At 37.7% G+C, this 26,321-nt stretch overlaps 1 protein-coding gene across 4 annotated transcripts; it reads left to right on the top strand.

The window, feature by feature from the left end:
• The first annotated feature begins 560 nt into the window (after positions 1–560).
• On the top strand, positions 561–25,929 carry copz2 (COPI coat complex subunit zeta 2). 4 transcript variants are annotated; one of them, XR_014772494.1, is made up of 11 exons: positions 561–821; positions 8,910–8,978; positions 10,753–10,837; positions 11,775–11,866; positions 13,391–13,446; positions 15,809–15,886; positions 16,528–16,579; positions 18,766–18,878; positions 21,049–21,087; positions 23,127–23,159; positions 25,399–25,929. XR_014772494.1 is itself a non-coding variant. In XM_084745015.1 (10 exons), the coding sequence occupies exons 1-10, from the start codon at positions 804–806 to the stop codon at positions 25,444–25,446; spliced, it is 570 nt and encodes a 189-aa protein (XP_084601141.1). In that variant the 5' UTR covers positions 572–803; the 3' UTR covers positions 25,447–25,929. The 4 variants fall into 4 exon arrangements, 2 of the variants coding, with proteins under 2 accessions (XP_084601141.1, XP_084601142.1); XR_014772493.1 differs by lacking the exon at positions 23,127–23,159; XM_084745015.1 differs by lacking the exon at positions 18,766–18,878 and having other exon boundaries at positions 572–821.
• Positions 25,930–26,321: the final 392 nt, after the last annotated feature.

The raw sequence follows: 26,321 nt of genomic DNA, 5'->3' as shown, positions 1-26,321 counted from the left end.
GAGGCATGTTATGTTTTTATTCTGTTGGGTTTTTTTTATGTTTGAAAACTGGTCACCATTCACTTCCATTGTCTGGGAGATTCTGCAACACTATTTTCCTGTGAATCTGCAGCAGTGTTTTGTGGACTAAAAAACTAAGTTCGACTTTCAGTCCACATAAGGGTGAGTAGATAATAAGTGAATTTTCATTTTTGGGTGAACTATCACTTTAATGCACCCCTAATAGTCCATCTTATGGTGTGGCTCACTGATGATTTTTTTTTAAATAGGCAGGATAATAATAAGTAGCTCTAGGCTGTCAGGTTTCGCTACACAGGCAATTTACTGATGATTTTGTTCTCTTTTTTAATTATTTGTTTGAGGGGTGGAGGGCTTTTATGCTTGAAAGTACGACAGGAAGTGGGGATAGAGAGTCGGGGGACGACATGCAGCAAAAGGCTGCAGGCTGGAACTGAACCCCTGACCGATGCAGAGGACTCGTACATTCGATCAACTAATACTAATAATACAGAAAATCACAGCCTTGTCCTTTAACGTCATCACTCTGTGAACTGTAAATCCTAGTATCCGCTGAGGGAGCGCAAAGACTTTTATTGTGAAAGGGCAGGGAGAGGAGAAGCGTGTCGGGAGCGCGCTCTGCTGTGCTCTCGTGCTTCTATCCGCTTGACTGCTGCGGGAGCGGGGGCGCGCGCGGGCGGCTCCGTAAAAAAAAAAAAAAAAAAAGGCAGCAATGATCTCGGTGTGACAGCTCAGAGCTGTCCACGTCAACACACCGAGCGAGCACGGCGGCGGCAGCGGCAGCGATGGACTCCACGTCTCTGGTAAGAAGCACCTCCGCCGTTTCACCGGGGCTAGAGGGGGAAGCGACGCGTTCAGTGTGCGGGCCGAGGGGCAGTTTGTATAATGTTTTTGCACTGTTTTTTTTTAATCAGCGTGCGGGACATTTGTTGCATTATGGCAGTTTCGGCGGTGGGCAATACTGGAGCGCAGGGGGGGAGGGAGAGAGGGGGAGGAGGGCTGCAGATTGTTCATAAATGTTAAACAGCTTGTGTTTATTGTTGAATTCATGAATGTGAGTGTTGATCCTGACTGTGGCCGTCACGTTGTGTGACTGTGGACGCGCAGGCCTGATGTGAACACAGCGTGTTTAAAAGCCAGTTTTCTCCCTCTGCGCGTGTAAAAATAGTCCAGATTGTGTGTGCGGGTTACAGTGCGACAACTTATCAGGGTGTTAAGTTAACTCCATTACAATAGAGCGGTTGAGCCACAGCTGTTATCCACTTATCCACACAGAGTCCGGCGCAGAGCGCAACAGGACAGCAGGACCGTATAAGCTCCAGTTCCTGCAGGGATCACTTGGACACACACATACACACACACACACACACACACACACACACACACACAGAGAGTCGTGTGTATATGAGACATTAGCAGAAGTAGTGTGTGAGTGTGTGCTGGAGTCAGAGCGGCTCTGTGTGTTTAAACGTGTGCTTGTGTTGAGCATATGTGCTCAGATCGGTTGACGTGTAGAGCAGAGTAGGTGCCACGTCCACCGTTCTCTCCCTCTCTCCTCGTTTGCCTTGCGCACCATTTATTCAGCCTCTCCGTCACTCCCTCACTCCTCTCTCTTTTTCACTCGTTCTCAGTGCTGGAAATTAACTCAGCACATTTACTCAAATACTGCATTTAAAGTACTTTACTTGAGTACTTCCATCTCATGCTACTTCTGCTCAACCAACTACACGACATACAGCAATGGAGGTGGTAGAAGTACAGATACTTGTGTAAAAAGATTCTGGTAAAAGTAGAAGTACTGATAGAACTTCTTTACTGCAGTAAAAGTGAAAAAGTACAGGCTTTGTTTTGTACTCAAAGTATCAAAGTAATATGTAGCCATCTGAGGGACATTTCTACCAGTTGTTTCTGTGCTAACTGAACCTCACCTTGTCTCTGTGGTCGAGTGTCCATCTGTCTCTTTACATCGTTTTTGTCTTGTTACGTTGTCTTCATTTTGTTACACCATTTTCATCCTCTTACATCTTTTAAATCATTTTTGTCTTATTATGTCTTTTACATCATTTTTGTCTTGTTACATCATGTTACGTTGTCTTTGTCTTGTTACACATCTCTGTCTTGTTACTTGTCTTTGTCTCGTCTACATTGTTTTCATCTTGTTACGACTTTTACATCATTTCTGACTTTTTATGTCTTGTTACTCTGTTTTCGTCTTGTTACTGTCTTTGTTTTGTTCTGCTGTTTTCTTCTTCTGACATCTTTTATGTCATTTTCGTATTTTTGTGTCCTTTTTACATTATATTTTTCTTGTTACGTCTTGTTATGTTGTCTTTGTCTTGTTAATGTTGTTTCTGTCTTGTTACGTTTTTTTTTTTTTACCATTTATGTCTTGTTATGTGTTGTTACACTGTCCTCATCTTGTTATGCCATTTTCGTCTTGTTACATCTTTTATGTAATTTTTATCTTTTGTCTTGTTATGTTGTTTTCATCTTGTTAGGCTGTCTTCGTTTTGTTACGTTGTTTTTGTCTTGTTACGTGTTTGTGGTCTTTTACATAATTTTGTCTTGTTACATCGTCCTTGTCTTTTTTTGTTGTTCACATCTTGTCAAGTTGTTTTTCGTCTTGTTACCTTGTCTTCGTCTTCTTACACCATTTTCATTTTTACTTCCTTTTTTGTCTTTTCACATTGTCCATGTCTTGTTACATCGTTGACGTTGTTTTCACCTTGCTGTGTCTGCTGTGCATGATTGATGGACACACTGAAGAACTGTCTTTTCTCTGTTAGTGTTTCATCCATTTTCCATCCATGAAATCAGTCTTGATGTTGGCAAAGTACTTTTACTTTTGATACTTGAAGTAAACATTTAAACAAACATTTAAAGGTCCACTGTGTCAGCTTTACAAGCAGAAATGGATTATAATATTCCTAAGTATGTTTTCAGTAGTACAATCACCCGAAAATAACAATGGTTGTGTTTTTGTTACCTTAGAATGAGCCCTTTATATCTACAGAGGGTGCAGCTCTTCTTCCACAGAGTCTGCCATGTTGTACCACCATGTTTCTACAGTAGCCCAGAATGGACAAACCAAACACTGGCAGTTTTGCTGTGACCACAGGTTCTCCTGCACACTTGAAACTGGCGTGTTCAGTGAGGTGTATTCAGTTGTTTGTAATCTACAACCTCACCATTAGATGTCTCTAGAGCTTTAATGGGTGCTGAAAAGTTTAGCCCAACAAGCCTGACAAGATTATGTGTGAACCCAACCCTTATTAGCATATTTTAGCCTGAACTCAAGTACAGCCTGACAATAATGGTAATGATAAAATACTAAAAATACTAAAAAATAATAAGGCCCAACTCAACCCTAACCTGTCGGGTCCCTTCGGGTACTGTTTTGCGTTCAGGCACAGATCTCAAGTTCTAGATGCCACGAGAACCTACACACTGGTTTTTTAAATAATAGTTCTGAATACCTTTACCACCACAGAGATAAAGTCAAAATCAGCTCCATCTTGTCTAACTACAACAATAAAATGTTATTTACATCATATTTAATGCTACTTAATAATCCAGTAATTGAATATATATGGAATAATTTAATTTAATTTAATTTCCTCTTCCAAAAGAAAAGTTGATCAGTTCAGTCCACTCAGAGCTCTTGCCGCTAAAGTCTTACTTTGTCCGGTTTGACAAGTAACTTATGCTAAGTAAAGTTAGAACCTTAAATACAACTTACATTACTGAGCCAGTTTGGTGATTTTATAGCTTTTCTCTACTTTTGCCAATGTTACATTACAACTTCACAATCATTATCCTCTATTTTCAACTTGTGGCTGTTCAGATAAGTTAATAGATAAGTTAGTCTTAGCAAATTTTACTTTTAATGGAGTGTTTTTACATTGATGAACTGCTTACTTTTACTAAACAGCTTTATCCTAATTTCTTGCTTGTCCTTTCACTTTTGAGTTTTTGGCCCAAGTATCTTTCTCAGAGTCTGTTTTTCCTGCTTTTCTACTCTCAGCTCTCTCCTCCCTTCCTTCTGCCCGTCTTTCTTTTCTCTCCCTCCCTCCCACTCTCTCCAGGTGTCATTTACATCAGGATGGGAAACAATCTGTAATGGCTTTTGCTGCAAAATATTCCATTACAAGTAGCAGTCATGCATTTGAAATGTTACTTTTAAAGGTTCTTCAGCAATTTATTATCACACGTCCATAAAGTTGAGAGACTCAAGAGGCAGATAAAAAGAAAAAATGGTCAGAATCTGTGTGGTAGAAGCACAAAACACTGAATCCTACATTTCCCATAATGCAACTGAGTGGCGTCTTTTTTCCCTTCAAAATCCTCAGATTATAATGTAGGTTTCCTGGTGCAAAAGTTTAGTTTTCAACTTCGACTTTGCATCAGTGATATTATTTGTGTAGATGATGAATAAAAAGGTTTGTAATCATAAAGTGAACAACAGCAAAACACATCTGAATGAATTCAGCGAAAAAAAACACATTATTTACACAGTTACAGTCACAGTGGGAGTGACTCCTCTTCCATGGAGGCCGCCATGTTGTACCACCATGTTTCTACTGTAGCCCAAAATGGACAAACCAAACACCGGCTCTCTTGTTTCTCATGAGGCGACTGTGTAATTTTATTCAAACAACAATAAGCAGTCATTATCTAAAGGTGACAACAGCTGAACTGCAAAATGATCAAATCACCATATCACATCAGTAATAATTAAGGCTGAACGATTTTGAAAAAATATGTTATTATGATTATTTTGACTGATATTGCAGTCGTGATATGATTTGCGATATTAGAGGTTATTGTAATCTTTACATCATTATTCTTATTTTGATTGAAAATCATGTTCAAATGACTATGCTGTGATTTTTTTTGCAGGAATCTATACCAAATGAAGAGTTTTTTAAGTCTGTAGAATAATTGGATTTGTTGGACAGGACACCACAGTATTTTACACACATTTCACCTTTAACTAATGTTGCACCTCCTGCAATTTAAAAGTTGCAGACAGCCATGTTGCAATTTTGATAAAAAATGCATTAATTGTGCAGCAATTAATACTCACTTACAAAACTAAAAAGAAATGTAATGAAAAACTAAAGATGTGGTAAACACGAAAGTAAAATAAATAAAAGCAAATGAAGTGAAATCAAGTAAATACTAATAAAATAAAAAATAGAAGAAAACCTCCACTACTCCTGACAGACACTACTGCTGTCAGACATGACCTGCAGCTGGTTATTAAAATAGAAAAGATTCAATTATTTCATGTAAAGAGTTAAACTTCTCATCACATAGAGTGCTCAATTTTATGAGCAATACGTCTATCTACTGTTTCAATAAAACTCCTAATTCATACATCAACAACATTACAAGCATTCAAAGAAAGGAGGGCAAAAGCAAGTAATCATAAAATCTGATAATGCTGCAATCATGTGTTGATGGGAAATCAAGCAATCTGTCTCATCTGGTACAAAGCACTGTATTCATTTGCTATTTTCTTTTTTAAAATTTATTTATTTATTTATTTATTTTTTTAGAAAATCCATCCTGAAGGATGAATATCAAACAAAGAAAACGGTTGCACTATAAATTGAATCATCTTTGGTCCTGATATTTTACAGTTAAATAGCCTACCATGGTAGAAAGTTTAGCAACAAGTGGCATAAAAAATTAAAGCAATCGTTTGACATTTTGGGAAATACATTTATTCACTTTGTTGCTGACAGTTATAAGATTGATACTGCTCTTGTATCTGTCCAGTAAATATAAAGCTAGAGTTAGCAGCTGGTTAGCTTAGCTTAGCATAGCATAACGCTCTAGATTTGCTCTAATTAACATGCATTATGTTGCTTAATCTGTTCAAAAACCCAAGTCTAACTCTAAAAATGACATTTTTCGTGCTAGCTGATTCCTCCTGGTTCCAGTCTTCAGACTAAGCTCTGCTAACTGGCTATTTAAGTCTTGAAAAGACAACAAAAAAGTATAATTCCCTAAATGTCCATACCCGACCCAAACCCGTCCCTCAGTGGAATATTTCAGCCCAAACCCTATTACAGCCAACATTCCCTCTCCATACCCACCAGTAGGAGTTGGCAGTGACAGGGACAGTACATGGGGGGGAGTTGGCAACATCAAAATTGGGTAGAAAAATAACAAAAAAAAAAAAATTACTACTACTACTACTGATTATGCTAATAATAATAATAATGATAACAATAATAATAATAATACATCCCAAACCCAATGTAAGCCCATGAAATATGTGAGAAATATGTCCTGACCCGACCCAAAGCCATCAGGTCCCATCAGGTCCCATCGGGTCCTGTCGGGTCCTGTCGGGTTCAGACACAAATCTGAAGCTCTATGATCAGCTTGAACAGAGATGAGAAAGCTTGCAGGAAAGTAAGACTTTCCTCTGTTTTTAAAAATCACAGTTAATGGCCAGGTTCTGCATGGGAGCAAAAGAATGTTGGTCTCAAAGTCTTTGCATCGTGTAATATGCTTTTATGGAGGTCATTGTTTAAAAAAGAAAAACTGAAACAGGTTTCAGTTACTGTCATTACATTACAGCATCAGCTAAATGTCTACATTATCCTGCTGGTATATTGTCTCCATAATGTGGTGCAGTTCAGAAAACTGCCAAGTCCAAATTGTAAGACGGTTAGATGTTGTTTTTAGTGAACCGTCTCTAGACATCTAATTTGGTCTTCTGGTTTTGTCCATGACCTACTTATAAACATGCACAGTAGAGAAAATCATTATGTTTAAACCAAACAGACAATTTTTCCATGTTGTTCCAGAGTGACTTTTCTCCTTTTACATTTGACGTTTAGACTTTGTTGTTTGACTAAATGATCATTAGTTTGTTTTCCAGAAAGCAAATAAATCCTAACAGTCGACAATCACCCTCTAATTTCACCATTTATTCACATTAATTATTTTATGTGTATTAGCCATGAAGCTGATCTCAGGTAAGTCATGTTAGTGATGAGGTGTGTTCATCATCATCCATCACAGCTGACCTGGCCCAGAGCAGCGCCTGCCCTGAGGACAGGGCAGAACCAGGGATCAGCAGCCGGTTGCACCAGCTGTTTGGATGTTCAAATTTAGTCTAGTTACAGTGTTCAGTTATGGAGATTCAAGCCTCGCTAAATTTATTCAGGTTCAACACGTTCTCTCAACTAACACTCCCAACTCATCAAATACGGTTCAAACTATGACGCTGTAGGAACCCCTCCAGCATCACTTTTACATTTGCAAGCCTCTGTGGGCAAGTTAGCAATAATTATTATGCAACATCCAAGTAGGATTTCAAAATGAAGGAACAAAAACTACAAGAAAAACATCATGGTTTGGGTTTAAATAAGTACATCTGTTTCATAAGTTTACATATGTAACATAAATGACTATTAGGCCTCATTCACCAATGTTTATTCTTAATTTTGTTCTTAAGAAAGATCCTAAGAAAAGTCTAACTCAGATTCACATAGGTGTTCACAAACCACAGAATTGTTTGTCTGTAGAATCATGAATGTTGTTGTCCTTGTAAGTGCCAATTGTTCTTAATTAGCATGAGTAAACGCCCCACCAGTGCCCAGATAAGGACATGAGACTTCAGGGCTGTGTTGAGAGAGAAATCAAGAACATAAATCTAAAGATGGTGGCGCGCTGTCAGTGGTTTTACCTCCTCCATCTCAGAATCAGGAAATAAGCTGTTTTTTTTTTTGCAGAATTGACACAGTTTGACGTCACATTTTATCTAAAATCTGTGCTGACACATTAAAACACCAGCGTGTAAAATCTAAGAACAATCTAAGAACAAATCCAACATAAGAAAATATTGGTGAATGCCAGAATCTTAATGACAAGAAACTTCCTCTAAAGAATGGTTGGAGAATGAGGCCCATTGATTATTGGTTTGACATGGGTCATGAATCTCAGTCTGCTGTTTCTTTGACCTGGTTATCCACCTCACCTGCTCCATACGCAGACTCTCTTTCTCTTCAGACTCTATCAAATAAATAAATAACACTATCCTCCAAGACTGACATAACAGCATACATATCCATATTTATATAAATATATATATATATATATATATATATATATATATATATATATATATATATATATATATACTCCATTGTTAATTTTTACACATGTGTAGGCCTGAATATACAGATGCACATGAAATTCTTGGGGGAGGTGGTAGTGTGATGGAGATGGTATGAGCTGGGATTGAACTGGCAGCCCTCCAGTTTCCAGTCCTTATGGTCTTATTTCTCTGTAACAAAAAAAAATTATACCCATATAAACACAGTTCTGAAATATATTTACTGACACTGGACACTGGAAGTTGTAAGTTCCTGGTCCAAGTTCTGTGATACACTCTGACTGTGAATCTATGCTAGTCAGTGCATAACAGAACTTTGTCCCGGGCCTGAAAACTCGTCTCAGGAACGAATGAATGGATGGAAGGAGGGATGAGAGAAGCGTGCGCTGTGCAGTAGGATGGACAGTGTCTTTGGATTGCTGGAAAAGACAGATGTGAATGACCGCAATGGAAACGAATGAAGCTCTGCAGAAATCAGACTAAATGTGAAGCCTGGAGTGGAATGCAGAGAGTGGTTGCACTGGGTGTGTGCGAATGTGCCGACCGGAGTAAATGTGAAGCAGGGTGTCGCTGGAAAAGCAGGCTTTATCTGTTTAATAAAGGTTGATACAACACACTGGCCAGTTGTGGAAAGAAGGGCTTTGACTGTGGCTGTGGCATTAATGATGTAGACATCTCCCACTCCTCCATGCCTCCCTGAGGTGACTCAGCACAGCTAAAATATTTAAGACTTTCTTTTTGGTTATTGTTGCAGGAACCTTCCCTCTACACAGTGAAAGCTGTTTTCATACTTGACAATGACGGCAACAGACTTCTGTCCAAGGTAAGCCCAAATTATGTGCATCTCACTGTACTGCTGACCTTCCAAAGAAGAGGAAGACCAAAAGTTAGGCTTAAAATTAAAAAATCTATTGCCTTGAAATTTTGAGTTTTCTCAACTTTTCTGTGTAGATACTGTACATCATGGCTGATATTTCCAAAAACAATGCACATCACATACTTCAGCAGCATCATTGCTATACTACACTGAAAATTGGTAAATACATTACTTTTTGAAGTAGGCTGTTCCTGCTCATCACGCTAGTGCCATAATAAATTAATAAATAAAATAAGATAACAAATAACAAATATGAACCCTTAATTAACATCCTACACAATAGATTGAAATGTGAAATAAAACTATACATACTTTTTGAAGTAAGGCGGTACATCTAGCTGTTTCTCCTCATCAAGTCGTGAACAAAGAAACATATGCCTGAAAGTCTGAGCACACAAATGGTTTTATATTAAACATGAAGTAAAATGGATCGGTTGTTATGCTGATATTAACGTGATTGTGGTGCTAATTTCAATGGGAATTCCCATTATGTCTTAGCATTGTGCTAACAGACTATGCACTAGTCATTTATAGACATAAAAAATCGATTCATGAAGCTAAAAATTGATTTGGGAATTATAAGAAATAAACATTTAAGAAAAATGCAACATCTGTCTCATTTCTGCACATTTAGCAGATGTAATGATGCAGATTCTGTAAGACCTGTGATGTAAGGGAACAAGGGCTGGGTAATATATCAATATTATATCATATCCTGATATCAGTCTAGATCTCCTGATAGATTTTGGATATTGTTATACACTGATATGTCAGTAAAAACTGTTGTTTTTTCCTGTTTTGAAAGGGTACATCACAATAAAGTGATGTAATTTTCGGAACTTACCAGATTGTTCTAACTGTTTTACTATTTGCCTGTACCCAATTAGTCATAATAGTCAGTAATTGTAATGCAACTTCACTGTCGTGATAAGTTTTTCAGCGATATCACGCAGGCCTAAGGAGAACCCCTCTGTTTCCCATTAATTATCATTTTCTGTAGGTTTAAATGACTGGGGTCAACCTGAAATGTGCCATTTGAATATGAGAGAAAAAAAGGAGTTAAGAAGTTTTTTTTTTTAGATCTAGCCCCTTTCCCTCTTAAAATGCACCAGATGAATGGATTTTAATATTCAATGCATGCCCCAACACTAGAACTTTAATCAGGCCGGAAAAGTTGAGCTTGAAAAGGCCCAAGTCCAACAAAATTCTGTCCGAACCCGACCCAACCCGTCCCTTGTGAGTATATTTCAGCCCGAACCTGATTAAAGCTCGACATTTTTTTTAACAAGCTTCTCGCTATGTCCCAAACAGTAGGAGTTGGCAGTGACAGGGACAATACATGGGGGGAACTGGAACTGGCAACGTTAAAATGATAAAATGATGATGATGATACAGCCCAAACCCAAAATCAGCCCATGAAATATGTGAGAAATAAAGCCCAACCCGACCCAAACTCCTCAGAGCCCGTTGGGTTCAGGCACAGATCTGAAGCTCTACTCAGGACCACCCTAGAAGGTTTGGAATTCCCCAACCTAAGTGTCATGAAATAGGGCCCCCCTTAACATTATTTTGCATAGGGCCCCCAAAAAACTTGAAGTGGCCCTGCTGACAGTACCATCAATCTTTTAGGTTTAGTGGGAATAGTCCTTAAGCAAATGAAACTCTTCTCCCAGCAGGGTTAGCGCTAACATTCATTCACTGTTTGATGTGTCTGCTTCAGTACTATGATCCGGAGCTTTACCCCTCCATGAAGGAGCAGAAGAACTTTGAGAAGAACGTCTTCAACAAGACACACAAAGCAGACAGTAAGTTTGTTTTCACTCACACACGTCTCCAGTGTCATCTGTTACACATTCCAACGCCTATTAGCCTAACATCTGTACATGATACCAGCCTGAAGGGTTTTTTTCATTAGCTTGCTTTCTATGGGACCAAACCATGCTGGAACATGTTAGTGTGGCGCTTCAAAATCTGGAAATCTTTTGGATTTTCCACTGACTTTTAAACGAAAAGTGCATTTATTTGTCCATTCAGAGAAACATAAAGATCCTTCTTGTGGTTTCACATGGCTGACACCTGAGTCTCTGCCCCTGTTCTCCTTATCACCCACCCAGCATGTTCCCCTTTTTGTTCTAAACTCCTCCTCCATTCCTCCTTTTCTCCTCTTCTTTCTTCTCTTTCTTCTCCCATGTCACGCTATATCCCCTCTCCTTCCCTCCCACCTCATCCTCCCTTTGTCCTGCTCTTCCCTTCCTTAAAGCATCCCTGTTTTCTCTCACCTTTCCTCATCTCCTTCTGTCCCACCTTCCTTGTTCTGCGACTTCTACTCACTTTCTTTTTTCTTCTGTTCTCTCACCTCCTTCACCCCACTCTTTCAAGTTTCCATCTCCTTTTTTCTTTTTCTTCTCTCTTATCATATTGCTTTTCGTGTCTTCACCTCCCTCTTTGCCTTTCTTCTTCTCTGTTGGTCCCTTCTCTATTGCCTCCTCTCTATCTCAACCTTCTCTCGTCCCTCTTTTCTCCTCCCCGTTCACCCCTTTCTCCTTTTTTCTCCATCTTTTCCTCTAGTCTCCCTGAATGAAGCCGAAGCTGAATAAATCTTTGTAATTCCCTATTCATCGTTGTCCCGTTAAATCTACATTTAAAAGTGAAATAAAAGAAATAAAATCATTTTGTGAAGAAAAGAGAGCTATGGCTGTCCTTCATCGTATCATTAACCCATCCCTCTCCTTCTCTCTGTAGATGAGATAGCTTTCCTGGAGGGCATGACCATTGTCTATAAGAGCAGTATAGATCTCTTCTTCTATGTGGTTGGAAGTGCTCAGGAGAATGAGGTAGGGTACATTTAACTTTCTCTGACAAAACAATATATGAATATTTTCAAAGAAAATGATCAAAGAAAATAGTAAAAATAAAATTTTAATTATTTTAGGCACCTCCTCAAGCCTTGGAGGAAGGTCATACATCATTTTCCTCTGCAGAATTTCTAACAAAGGCTTCATAAGTTCCTAAAACAGCAGGTTACTGTAGTTTTTCAGCAAACCTTACTCAAACTGAAAGAAAATTGTGTATTTTTTTCCTTAAGAAAATCTTACATGATTTGCTAGCAAGCTAAAAAGTTAACAAAACATTACATTGTTTGGTAGGTAGTTAGCTAAAAATTTAATTAGCCTAGTTAACCTACTCATGGTGGCTCAGCAAAGATGGTCTAATTTCTCCACTTTTGAGAAAAACTTGTTGATTGAGCAATATGGACAGAGAATAATTTAAAAGTTGGACAACAGCACATTAAAGACAAAAAAAAGAGAGAATGCCTGGCAGCACTTTAATTTAAAGTTTTTAAACTTATGTTTAAAGAGAGGTCTAAATTTAATTTAATCTTTCTTAACCTTGAATTAGTTTTGAAGTTTGGTGCAACATAATTTAAAGTTAAACCAGAATTTAATCGTAATCGTAACTTTAAACCCAACCCTGGTGCAACCCAGCCTTTACATTAATAACACCTTAAATTTTCCATTAATGCATATGTCATATTAATATTTTGAATTAATGTGTAAATTAAAGGGAAAATAGGGTACATACCACTACTCAAGTATTTTTGAAGTTAAAGTGTTTTTAAGGAGTATTTGTTTCATCATTTTAAAACTGGTTGGTGAGAAAAGTTAAAACGAATTAACAAATGACTGAGAGCTGATTTAACCTGTATAGTCACTCACAGGGAATCAAAAGGCCTCCTGAAGGTGCCATTAGTTCAGTATTTTGTGCAGCTGTTTTCCCCTCTGTGAGCCTGAAGAGATGGGGTTCTTCCTACATGAGATTAGCCTGACAGTGAAGCTAAATGAGTGACGTGGCAGGGCTTTTCTCAACTTGATGCAAGAACACTTCTTAGCAGCTTCACCTATTAAGAAATACTTAAAGGCACCAAAAAAGGTCTGCTGCAGCCACTGTACACGAGCACCCTGCTGGTGAACATGCTGGAGCATCTAGTGGCTAAAGAGACAGATATTTCACTCAGGAGTTGGTGGAGACCGTAGAATACAGCTAAAAGGAGAGAGAATATTTGATTGAAACACAACTCCAAGTAACTGTTAAATATAGTAAATATTGGTCTGTGTCTGCAGGATGTATAAATAGTCAATTATCTGCTAGCTTGATAGTTGTGACAACTGAAAGTGATAATTTGTCAGTGTTATATTTTCAGTTTATGGCGCTGTCCCCGAAATGATCAAATGATCAAATTCTTAGTTCGTTCTTGAACTTTCCACCAACGTGGCCATAAATAAATTGCTAAATATACCTTTACAATCAAGAACTATTTGAAAAATTGCTCATTGTTTTTTTTCTTTCTCTCTCTCCAGCTGATGCTGATGTCGGTACTGAACTGCATGTTTGAGTCCCTCAGTCAGATCCTCAGGTACGTTCTCTCATTGATTCTTAAAGGATATATATCAGGATTTAGGGGGCAGCATTTGACCAGAGTGTCTGCTAACTGCTACTAACTGTAGTCATCGTTAGCTCAGTTAGCTCTGTGGGGCTAGCTGATTAGCATGCTAACTTTAGTCGATATCTTTGCAAGACAATACATCTTTTACAAAATCAAAACTGTTACATCTTCAAATTTAGTTAATTTTGAATGTTTGGAACTAATATTCTTACGTATTGCTCCTTTAATAATGTTACATGGGTGAATGAATGATTTAATTGATACATTCATGATATTGCGCATATAAAAAATATATATAAAAATATTTTAAAAACAGCCTTACTTTTCAGGAAGCTTCTAAAAGAAAAATGTTCTTTGGTATCTGGCGGCTTCAGTTATGTTGCTGGAGTGACAATGAAAAATTTCACAGACTTTTCTCCATGCACATGTCCTGTCTTGACGTTAAAGCATTCTCATGCATGCAACCTCAGCATCATCTGCACAGTAACCCTGCCATCCCTCCACCAGAGCCTCTCGGGGGGATGTAATGAGTCTCCATGTTGAATTTGATGTCAAATTCAACAGCAGTGTGTATGTTCTACCTGGTAGGCAATCAGGATTTAATGAGAAAAATAATGTTTGACAAACAAGGCTGCTGAATGAGGGACAAATGGCACCTTGTCCTCATTTTAAGATATTTATTTAACATTTCAGAAACCACCAAGATTAGTTTGCAAAGCCGTCTGTGTATGTTGTGTGTGTGTCTCCATCCGTGTGTGTGTTGCACACCGGGAGCCCTCACTGTTGACTGCAACATTATCAGCCAAACAGCGGCTGATGTGGTTGCCATGGAAACCGATGCAGTAGTAATGCAGAGTGTGAGCGATAGAGACATGGAGAGATTATATTATTATACAGTATGAAAGATTATAAGCTATTCTGAGTGGCACAGTGCAATATGTAAATGTCCAGGATGTAGCTTTACAGTGTAAAATCAGAGAATTAGTTGAATGATCTCATGTACTTTAAACTTGGACAGTAAATGTACTCCATTCAGACTATCATGTTTGACCATTTATTACTATTTAGTTTATTCTCAACTAATTCTTAGGAAACACACCTTGTTGCATCCTGCTAATTAAACCTGTTCAATTAGAATCTCAATTCGAATTTAGTCCATGATGACTGGATTGTGACTGTAAAGGTGCAATGTGTAAGATATGGCCAGAATTTTAGTTTAAAGCATGCACAGTTAGCCCTGGCTTGTCCCATCTTTTAATACTGCTTTGTATCTCAAGACACAATAGCCAGATGTTGTAGGTCAGATGGTGTAGATCAGGCCTCCACCCCATATTTTCAGCTGGGAGATGCATTCATGCATTGAGTTTGCTACATTTCATAAGCTCTCATAGCATTGTGTGTCTAACAAATAAAGAAAATAGGCTCACAAAATGTGAAGAAAATAAATATTTGACGTATTTTAAGCTGTGAGGTGGCTGGATTGGCGAGATCATGTGAGAATCCATCTTGCTGGGCTTCAAGTTATCTGTTTGTGTCCGTACCGAAAGTGGTGCAGCAAATCAGCTTCTTAGAAGGGACTACTGGCAGCTATGGGTGTGGTTTTAGGTTCCACGACAGCAAGAAGCGACTCGTCTTTACCAAACAATGGCGGCTCCTGAAGACGTTAGCATAGATACTGTGATAGCATCAGTTATATCAGAACTGGAGAGTATTTCTTCATTGAACGAAGAGCAAAGAACAACACTAAAGGCTTTTCTCTAAGGAGAAGATATTTTCGCTCTTCGCCCGACCAGGGTTAGACATTATAGACAGATGGCTCATCCAATCACCTGCTAAGTGCTCTTTGAAACCATCTTGGTCAGTCTTTCCACTGTTCCAACACTCACAACAACATTTACTGGTTTGGTTGAAATAAAGCCTTAATACACTGAGTTAAATTTTGAAAATATTCTTGCCCTACATGCAGCTGATGTCCGACTTCCCTCTCGCTCCTCTCCCACTTCGTGTCTCTCCTGTCCTCGGCTGCCATGTCTCCATCATACCCAGAGTACTTGGTCGAAGCTGATGGTCCCGTAAGTCCTGCTGTCAAACAGTCTTAGAGGCTGTGTTCAAAATCGGCTGACTAGCAAACGGCAGCTAGTAGCAACAGCCATAGATAACTACAGCAGGTAGCAGCAGTTAGCGATTACTCTGGTGATGTGCTGCCTCCTATTTGTTTGGAGGGACCCTTGACAGGTGGCAGTATCTTACATATTGCACCTTTAAAGGAACTATTTGACATCCAGAGTATTATGGACTAGATATGGCTAATTGCTGTGTTTTTTTTTCGCAGGAAAAATGTGGAGCGTAGGTGTTTACTGGACAACATGGAAGGAGTGTTCCTGGTTGTGGACGAAATTATTGATGGAGGGTAAGAAAGAAATAACATTTACAGTTGATTAGAGGTAAAGAACAATAGGTGCATTTTTTCATCTATAAAATCAATTGCAATATAAATAGAGCTGCAATTAATGACTACTTTTATCATCAATTCATCTGTCAATTCTGTTAATAATTTTCTTCATTAATCAGTTACTTGTGGATTGTTAATGGTTAACAAATGTAACTAACTGTTCATAAGTGTAATAACTATCAATGACCGTTAATAACTGCGTCAAACCCCTGATCAGAAAGACATTTGAGCATGATAAGAACTATATAAAATGACAGAGACCATCTTTGGGAACAATTTATATTTTTGTTTACTTTAATATTTTAGTTTGGTCCATGTCCCATCTACTAACGTGGAGGGGGTGGGCTTTATGACCTGTACTGCAGCCAGCCAACAGGGGGCAATCCAGATGTTTTGGCTTCACTTTTGGGGAGCTGTCATGTCTTCCATCTTTTGACTCAAATAAGCTTATATATGAGCTAACTTACAACTGTTCCTCATGTCACTTAACATGTTACTAATTGTTTAGTCTATAAAATGTTGGAAAACAAACCCTTAAATCCTTCCAGTCCTGCTTTTGATGTACATTGCCCTGATTGGTTGCTTTTATCATGTTGCAGGGTGATTCTGGAGAGTGATCCCCAACAGGTCCTTCAGAAGGTCAACTACAGGGTAAGATGACACTCAATCATTTTCAACTACCAATCATTTCCATTTATGTATTGATTTGACTCATTGGAAAATCAAATGGAAATCAGATGTCACATTCTCAAAGAATCTGTTTGGCCTTTTAGAAAGACAACATTAAGACTCACTGGGCCTCATGCAGGAACATTTTTGTATTCGTGTCTTAACTTTCTTTTGCGAACGAGCCACGTCAGATTCAACAAACACGCAGAACTTTTGATAAATATGTAAATGGCTTCCCTGAGCGTAGCTGAGTGAATCAGCATAATGAACACCCCAATAATGCCATATAAAGCTACGCTTCCTGTCCCTTATGTCAGGAAGTGTATTTTCATGAAAAAGGCATCAAAGAGTAAACAGCAGAACTTTGCAAGTTTGGAGATTGAAATTCTGCTTTCAGAGATCCATAAAGGAAAGTTCATCATTTTAACAGCATCAGCAGTGAAAGAATGAGTGCTGTTAATGCCGCCTGGGGGTCGTACTGTCACTGAAATAAAGACGAAATGTTTGAATATGAAAATGGCTTCAGAGAAAAAAAGAAAAAGCCTTCTCACAGCAAGCTGATCGATGACTAATAGGAGGAGGGGGTCAAGGCGAAGTCTCATTCGCAGAGGAGGATGAGATAAAAGTTGTAGATGATGTTGCAAAGGATGTTCCTCTGTACAGCAACTTGCAAAGACCTGCGTGTAAAGCCTGACAGTAGATAACTCCCAATTTAAATTAACCATGATATTGTCAGGCTACAGAGCTCAACAGTGAGGTTCCAGAAGTGAAAATCCCATTCATATTCTGAATAGAGGATCCTTCTGTAGAAGCCACAAGTCTGCATGATAGCAACCTTGTTTTATTTGCGATGTAATAGAGAAGAACTACATTACCCACAATCCTAAAGTGCAACAGTGACATCTTGGATTCGTGGTTTGGCAGACTGGTGATTGGCTTGCTGTTGCCATGGAAATGTTTATCGCTGCAAACGGGTAGGTCCACTAGCAGTAGGGCTGCACAATATGGTAAAAACTCAACTGAAGTCAGCTTTATTTATATTTAAATCATCTTTCAGACACTCGAGCAGCCCAAAGTGCTTCACGTAGCAAAATGAAAACAACAGACATTAAACAAATATCAACAAGCAAAGAATAATAAAAATACAAATAAATAAAATAGAATACAAAATGCAGGAATAATAAAACAAAATAAATGAAAGTCAGTAGAATTAAGGAAAAGAAACACTGAGAAATATAAAAATATAAAAACCAGTGACTGAAGCTTAAAAGACCAAGGTTATAACATTACTCCCAATTAATAATTAAAATTAAATTAAAAACTCATTTTCTTATTATTTTGACTGATGAGTGTGATATGATTAGTGGAAATTTTTATTTTTTTATTTTCTCATTATAATGCTGTTTTCTCACATAGTTTTCCTTTTTCAAAAAATTGTGATTTGGTTCTGCGATTCAGATATTTCACTGGGACATATTGCAATTGTGATAATATTTTGGTTAATTCTGCAGCCTGAGCTAGCAGTTGCTTAGTTAGGTAGTTAAGGTGACTCTTACTAATGTTATGATATTATAAGTAGTAATATATAATAATTATGTAACACAAACTACAACATATTTCAACACTGTCATTTTCCATATAAACACTATCATACTGACATTTAAATTTAAGAGGTGGTATCATTTGCTATCATTTGTTATCCTTTTGTTTCTTTTCTTTTTTTTCTGATTCATCTTGTGCTTAGTTGGTTTGATTCCAGGCTTTAAAATCTTTATATAAAGGTTGTCTGAAATGTTAAAGGGATAATGTCAACATAATTATGAAGTGTGATTTAAGATTTTCAAACCCAAAAGTTTCAGCTTCAAAGTGATGACAAATACAGTCATTAGTGAAAACCTTAAGTTTGGATAACATAAGTCTGACTGCACATGGCTTCTACAACCACTTATAAATTGTTTTTGTACAAAAAAAATCAGAATATGAGAAAATTGGTGAATGTGACAGGCTCTTCTAAAAAAACTGGTAGAACCCACTGCGTGGTTCTTGCATGAGGCCTATTGACACTGTTGTCTTCCACAGCTTTCCTCATCAGCTTCAGACCTACTCTTACCTGCTTTACCTGTCTCTCTCCCCCTCTCCCTGTCTCTCTTCTTCTGATTGGTTATCAGCTAATGTCAGAGCCAGCCTATGGCTTCGTCCTGTTTGATTACATCACCGGTAACCTAGAGGGGCAAACAGACAAGAGCCAGCTGCTGTAGACAGACAGAGAGACAGACAGAGGGTGAGAGAGATAGTGGAGTGGAGAGACAGAATGAATGAGAGAGAGAGAGAGAGAGAGAGAGAGAGAGAGAGAGAGAGAGAGAGAGAGAGAGAGGTAATGGAGTGGAGAGACAGAATGAATGAGAGAGAGAGAGAGAGAGAGAGAGAGAGAGAGAGAGAGAGAGAGACAGAGAGAGAGACAGACAGACAGACAGACAGAGACAGTGAAGGGACGAAGGAGGGATGGGCGAGACAGATGAGGTGAATCCTTGGTGAGAGAGCATGTTAACTAACAGAGAGGAAGTGAGAAAAAAGGTTGGCATTTCTCTGTTTTAAAACTTTTTGCTGTGTTGCTGTGGCTGGAGGAAAAGTGAAATGATCACCAAAGATGGGAAGCAACTAAATACAAATACTTAATTACTGTACTTGAGTAGATTTTTCAGGTATCTGTACTTAAGTTGAGTATTTCTTTTTCTGACCACCTCTTCTTTTACTTCCTACTTTTTAACACAAATATCTGAACTTCCTACTCCTTACATTTACATTTTTCAAGCCAGGCTTGTTACTTTATTTTTAATGCAAGACAAAAATTATGTAAAAAGACGCAACAAGATGAAGACAACTTAACAATACATAACAAACTGAAAATGCCGTAAAAGATGTAACAAGACACAAATGACTTAACAAGACGTAACAACATGAGAATGATGTAAGAACATGTAACAAGACAACAACAAGGTAACAAGAGGAAAACTACGTTAAAGAAGATGACAAAGATGTAACGACAAAAACGACACAGATGACAAGAAAAATGACATAAAAGAAATAACAAGACAACAACTGAGCAAAACATGAAACAAGAATCAGAACGTCTACTTTTACCTTTCTCTTTTTTTTTTTTTTACACGAAGTATGTGTAGTTCTACCTGAGTACAGAATGTGAGTTCTTTTGCCACCTCTGATGATCACTAAAGTTTGTTTTCTCCTGAGGATCATGACTGTCTGTGCAAAATATCAGCACAGTCCCTCCCATAGTTGTGGAGCCACGCTGCTAAGCTCTTAGAAATAAGGGTTCCAAAAGGGTTCTTCCTGAGGACTGAGGTTATACCCAGAACCATTTACTTCTAAAGAAACCCTTTTTTCCAAAAAGGGTTTCTTCAAGGATTGTTGAAATACTTGACAAATTTCATCAAGGCATCTTTGTAGATGTCTCAGTAGAAACCCTTGGGTGGGTTCTAGATCAAACCTTTAGAATATAAAAAGGTTCTTGGTAGAGCCCCTTGGGTAGGTTCTAGATCAAAGCTGTGGAATATCAAAAGGTTCTCAGTACAAACCCCTGGGTGGGGTCTTGTTAGCACTCTTAGTGGGTGGAAAGATTCTAAATAAAACCCCAAGTGAGGGTTCTGGGGGGAGCCGTTGGACCATAGTGCACCATAGGATTCTCCATAAGAACTTCTAATAAGGCCATTTCACATAGAAATAGCTCTGGTTCTCGAACAGGTTTTGTTCAAGACTCCTGGAACCCTGCTGCTATCTGGTGAACAAGCTCACGTTTCCACCTCTTTGTATCAGTACCATTGTAATTTGGTCATCAACAGAATGTGTTACACAATGCACAGCGATCTACACAATATTACACACCCACGTTGGTTTCCAAGGAAAACTTCATAGTTTTTGGTTCCGGCTGGAAAACAGCCTTCTGGGTGCCGAACCAATTTATTTTGATTGGACGTTCTGCGAACTGTTTAAAATTAGGTGTGCAAACCCAAATGGGTCTTGTTGGTGAAAAAAGGCTAATAGGGGTTCTGAGAGAAACCTTTTACAAATGGTTCTAGGTATATGGTTTTATGTTGGGTTCTAGGTAGAACCCAACCCAAGTGTTCCGAATGGAATCTTTATAAAAGGTTCTACCAGGAACCATTAAGGGCTTTACAATGGGGACAAACTGAATAACCCTTTATGGTTCTAGTTGGCACCTTTATTTCTAAGAGTTGCTATGAATTCTAATATGAGTTGTGATTGGCTGAGCTGTTAACCAATGCGCTTTGACTATCACTGATGCACAGTGTGTAATGGTGTCTCTACAAATCTAATGGCGTTTGCAGGCCTCTGCTCTGATAATGTGTTTGTGTGTGTTTGTGTCTCTGCATGTTTTCTCCTGTACAAACACTGACGTCATTTTGTTTTTACAGGCGGATGAAAACCCATTATCTGAACAAAGTGTGGCCCAGGTAACACACATTGTACACACATGCATACACTCAACTCACATACACACATGTAATATACACGTATAATAGACAGCAGTTCTGCCCTCCAAAGGAAAAAGGCAGTAACTTCCCAGAGAGCAGAACTGAGAAAAATGACTGAAAAGTCTTGTTGTTGAGCCAAAATAGCTGCAGGCAGATAATTAGATATGTGTCAGTTTTATATCTTTATATCCAGTTATTGTTTCTACATATTAATCCTGACCTCTGATTTGACCTTTGACCTTATTTGGAAGTTCCTGTGTTCTGCCTTTAAAGAATGTACTAAAAATATTGGCTCATACTAAAGCAAAAGGCAGTGACTTCTATTTTTTCTGATCACTGTAACTTTAAAAAGCAGCATAATGACAAATATGATTAAATCCTCAGTCTGATAATGATGTCAAATGAAATTACACATTTTACTGTTATTAATTATATTATTGTTATTATCGTTATTTATTTGCAACATTTATTATTATATTATGATGCTTGTGATGTTCCAACTAACTCTTTAAATCAAATTATTTCAGTGGTTTTGAGATGTTTCTGAGTATTTGAAGCTACTGATATTTATAATCAAAAAAATAAAATTTTAAATATAAAAGGTAATATGCTGCAACAGAAAAACATGTGAAATCAAGTGGAGTACGTACATGTGCTCCACCTGTTTACATGTGTTTTGACTTGTTTTTCAACTATTGATAAATCTGGCAATCATTTTGCCAATAATTGATTAGTTGTTTGGTCCATGAAATGTTGATCAAAGTCCAAAATGGCATCCTCAAATATTAAATACCATCAAATCAAATCTGATGAAATATGACACTGATTGCTTAATTTTAATGCAATGCATTTTCACACCTGGGATCAGAGTCTATATTTTCTATACTGTTATGACATATAGTAGTACATATAGTAGTACAATGCACATAACTGACATATTTCTTCATTTTCTTGCAGACATTTTATATGTTAACTGAAGTTAACTGCTAACTGAAGTTACAGTAGTCTGCTGTGCGTTCTCTTTACTGTAATTTTGAGCCTTAATTTCTCCAAAAATAAACACATTTGAGTGAAGATATTTGTTCACATCACATGTCAAAGGATGTCTTTGATATCACAAAAATGATTATATCTCATTTTTGACAAAAAAAATGAAGTTACTGCCTTTTTCCTTTGCAGGACAGAATGCTTTATGCACCTTATGTTTCCCAACAACAACATCTGCTGCAATATAAAGTCCGGCTAGCTAGAAACCAAGTAGTAATCAGTGCGCTGCTAGAAACGGCTAGTGCTTCCCCAAAATGTTTTTTTTTTTTTTTTGGTGCTTTAAGAACCACAAGCTGAGTGCCATTTAGTCCACATTTGAGAGAAGGTATCCAGGTATCTCCAAAACTCTGCAACTCACACCAAAACAGTTTAGATGGATAATTTTGGGGTGAACTGTCCCTTTAACTCCCACACGCACTGATTTCATGGCAGAAAGCTGATTCTTTTCTGATAGAATGACTGGCAGTAGTTTGACGTCTGTGTGCAAACTGACCAGGCTGCATGCTAATGCTTCAACTCACCATGCATGCTAAGGTAGCAGCTAGCTTGGCTTCATCTCCAAAACACCAGGCAGCACTAATAGGCTCAACTGTGAATGAATGGATTGATGGATAAATAAATGGATAGTTGGATTCAAATCCTCTAAAGCGTTGTAGCTGTCACAGTAAACTGCATGGCTGATCTCTTTTGCCATAAAGATTTGATCAGTTGTAACAGCATTCCATCACCAGAACAGAGGTGCTCTTGTTGCTTTGTTTAGTGTCTTTCTGAAATGCTTTCTCCTGTCTGTTTCTGATGTCTTCCTGCTCGTGTGCAGGAATGAACATGTGCATGGACATGTTTCTGTGCTTGCTTGCTTGTAGAGGAGTGTTGGTGTGTGTGTGTGTGTGTGTGTGTGTGTGTGTGTGTGTGTGTGTGTGTGTGAAGTCATGCTCTAAGCTTCTCTTTATCTGTTGCTTTAACCCTGACAGCACATAACAGAGAAACTGGCTCTCACCACTAACGTAAGTCTTCACTAACTTCTCAACAACCCTACACTGCACTACAAAGCTTATTCCACTGCAGCAGCTGCACAGCACACACTGTGATAATACTCTACCATCACATTACACAGTCAGTACTGGACCACAAAGATTTTTCAACTTATTTAGAGGATCTGGCAAATTGATTTAGAATCACAAGTCTTTTATATCTATGTAGATCACTCAAAATGTCAAATAAAAGCTAGTAATCTGGTTATTTATTAGTCATGTTTGCTGCAGATATGTACTTAGTCAGTCCCTCCAGGATTTTGCAGGGTTTGTTGCAGCCAAAAATGCCAATATTTCACAGCAGCTTTTCTAAAAATCTGCAAAAGAAAAGTTGTGATTCTTTTGTTTGTTTTTTCCTTGTGTAATTCATTAAAATCCAAAGGCAACCTGTTCCAGTGAGATTCAGAACGCATGCTGTTCTGAGTGTTCCAAGTAGTCATACCAAAAACTCTAGCAAATTATGCTTCATTTGTCAAATACAGAAGTGCAACACTAGGTATTGCACAAAAAAGCAAAATCTGAGCTCAACATGGTAAAATATAAATTGCAGTGATTTGACAAAGTTGCAAGGCCATGCAGAATACATGGGGATTAATTGTTGCTAATGCAACATTGCAACTTCCTAGAGGGACTTTTTAGTGTTTACTGTACAGGAAATCGTTTACAAAGAAATGATAAGTTGCAAACTTTTCTCATTTGATTCATATTATCTTATTCATAGGGGGAGGTGAAATCCTCCTCATAGAACTAAATTAAAACTTGAAATTGAAAGAGTTTTCCTCAATCAGTCATTAGTAACATGAACAATCAATTAATCATTATTAAAAACATAAACATTTTGCTTATACCAAACATTACATAACTTATGAAACATACAGCTGAATACTGCAGTAAGAAACATGTCTACTATATACCACAACACAACACTACATACACTTGTTAGACAGTAAGTAGCAATAAACAGATGAAAGCACTTCATGTCCCATGAGCCCACACTGCAGTGGAGTTACCTGAGCTTCATGTGCCATCTGCTGTTGAAATAATGAACAACAGCCTCTGTGCTGATATGAAGTCTTGTATGAGGTTGAAGGATGGAGGACCACACACAGAAACTCAGTGTTGATCACAAAAAGACCAAAAGGAAGAAAGAAACAAAAAATCAGCTAACAAAGTTCAGGGACTGTTGAGTATAAGTATTACAGTAATCATCAAAAGTACTCTGTTGTTGGAAATATGCTGCACTTTAATGGTGATTAAAAACAGCACATTTATGACAGTATTTTATGATATGTGACAACAGTTAAACATCATCTGTCTTTGATAATGCAGCAACAGGTGATAAATATACTGGTTCACTTCTCTGTTGAACTCTCTCAACATGGTGCCAGGAAAGCTCCACACGTGGCTCTCAGCTGTTTGATCATGTGCTCAGTCTGACCCCTAGTGACTTAAGCTGGGTACTGCAACACAGAACAAGGTCTAGAAAGTTTTAAACAGATTAAGAATTACTTATGTGGCTCCATACATTTATTTTCTTCACCAAAATAAATATTACAATAAAAAACAAACACTTGTTTTTCTCTCACTTGAGCTGAGCATGAAATCAAGAACCAGGTTGTTAGTATCATAATGAAGACCTGCACAGTTAATGAGGTATTATGAGTTTAATAATTCATTAAAGTCCCATTGAGTACGATTCTGTATAGTACTTGTTTACAATAAAAACTCCATTCACTTTTTCACACTCATGATGACATGTACAGTTCAGGAGTTATTATGAATTATGGTATATGGTAATGCATTAAAACATGTGCCAAAGTTTTTTACTTTACAACCATAACTCAGCAGTTAAATTAAGGTATATAAGTCTTCATATGATTATGAAAATCATCATCAATGCACACAGCAATCAAATGCATTTTCTTCAAGAAATGTTTTCCTAGATTATATTCACTTTGATACCATCCATAACTCAGCAGTTATATAATAACGTCAGTGAGTTTTCATATAATGATGAAAATCAGCATCAACATGCACAGTATCCACACACAGCTTCTTAAAGAAATGTTTATCTAGATAATATTTTGCTGTGTTATGTTTCATACTTAATATGGTTAAAGTTTTTTAGTACTGACTCATTCCTGACTTTCTGCTGACTTTGTTACATCACACTTCATACTATATTTTTGTGTTCTTTCTTAATGTTTTCCAGGTTCTGCAGACAGCCAAGGAGCAGATCAAATGGTCCATACTGAAATGACTTAGACCAGACAAATTCAGGATTCTCAAGAGAGAATTGTTTCTAGTCCCAAAGCTATTTTTTATAGTAACAGACTAAAGGGAGGGTTGCTACAAGCGTGTTGGCTGCTTTATATAGCAATTAACCAGCCAGTAGTAGGATTTTGTTTCTATGTGTGATGGCATTTCATTACATTGTGTGTGACATGTAATTAATTTATTTGGTTTGAGAGTGAACTTAGTCCACACTCATGTAGAGATATGATTTAATAAGCCAAATGACACCAGAAAATGAAAAGTGAAGACTTGTGTCTCAGCGTCCAGCTGTGCTTCTGCATGAGACTGGACAGTTAGCAATTACCAAACTGTTACTTTTATTTTGGTGGAGCAGGATCTTCCACTCTGATTTACTCAAAACAGAATATGACAGGATTTATTTGCTGTTCTGCTGTATTGCATATTATTGATAAGGAACATTCTAAAATTATACTGTTTTGTACATGAAGATCTTTTTTTTTTTCAAAATGTTACATGTTGTAAGAATTTTGGAAAAATCTTGTTTATCAAGGGTGGATGAGTTAGTATGTTTAAGTACCAGAGATGCACCAATCCACTTTTTTCAGGTCTGATTCTTGAATTTGGATATCTGCCGGTACGGGTTGCTTTACAACACTAAAATATCTCCAAACTGAGAACATGTTGAGTTCTTCAGCTGTTCTTCAGACTGAGTCTCATGTTACATCACGATGCATTCAATGTCCAGCACAAGCTCTGCCTGTACAACTGACTCATAGAATTCATAAAATATGGGAACTACTGGATATCTTTGTAGTATGACTGCAATTAATGATGATAATGTGATAATGATAATGATAATGCAGTTAATGATTCTTTGAA

This window comes from Lutjanus erythropterus, chromosome 19, assembly GCF_056507025.1.
Source record: "Lutjanus erythropterus isolate fLutEry1 chromosome 19, fLutEry1.hap2, whole genome shotgun sequence".
Lineage (NCBI taxonomy): Eukaryota > Metazoa > Chordata > Actinopteri > Lutjaniformes > Lutjanidae > Lutjanus > Lutjanus erythropterus.
Note: the sequence above shows the minus strand (reverse complement) of the source record. Positions and strands in the feature narration are given on the sequence as shown.

Excerpts from the sequence above, each read along its gene's own strand:
- copz2 (XM_084745015.1), top strand. Across the intron at positions 13,447-15,808 it reads TCCCTCAGTCAGATCCTCAG|GAAAAATGTGGAGCGTAGGT; the intron begins GTACGTTCTCTC and ends TTTTTTTCGCAG. Across the intron at positions 23,160-25,398 it reads AACTGGCTCTCACCACTAAC|GTTCTGCAGACAGCCAAGGA; the intron begins GTAAGTCTTCAC and ends AATGTTTTCCAG.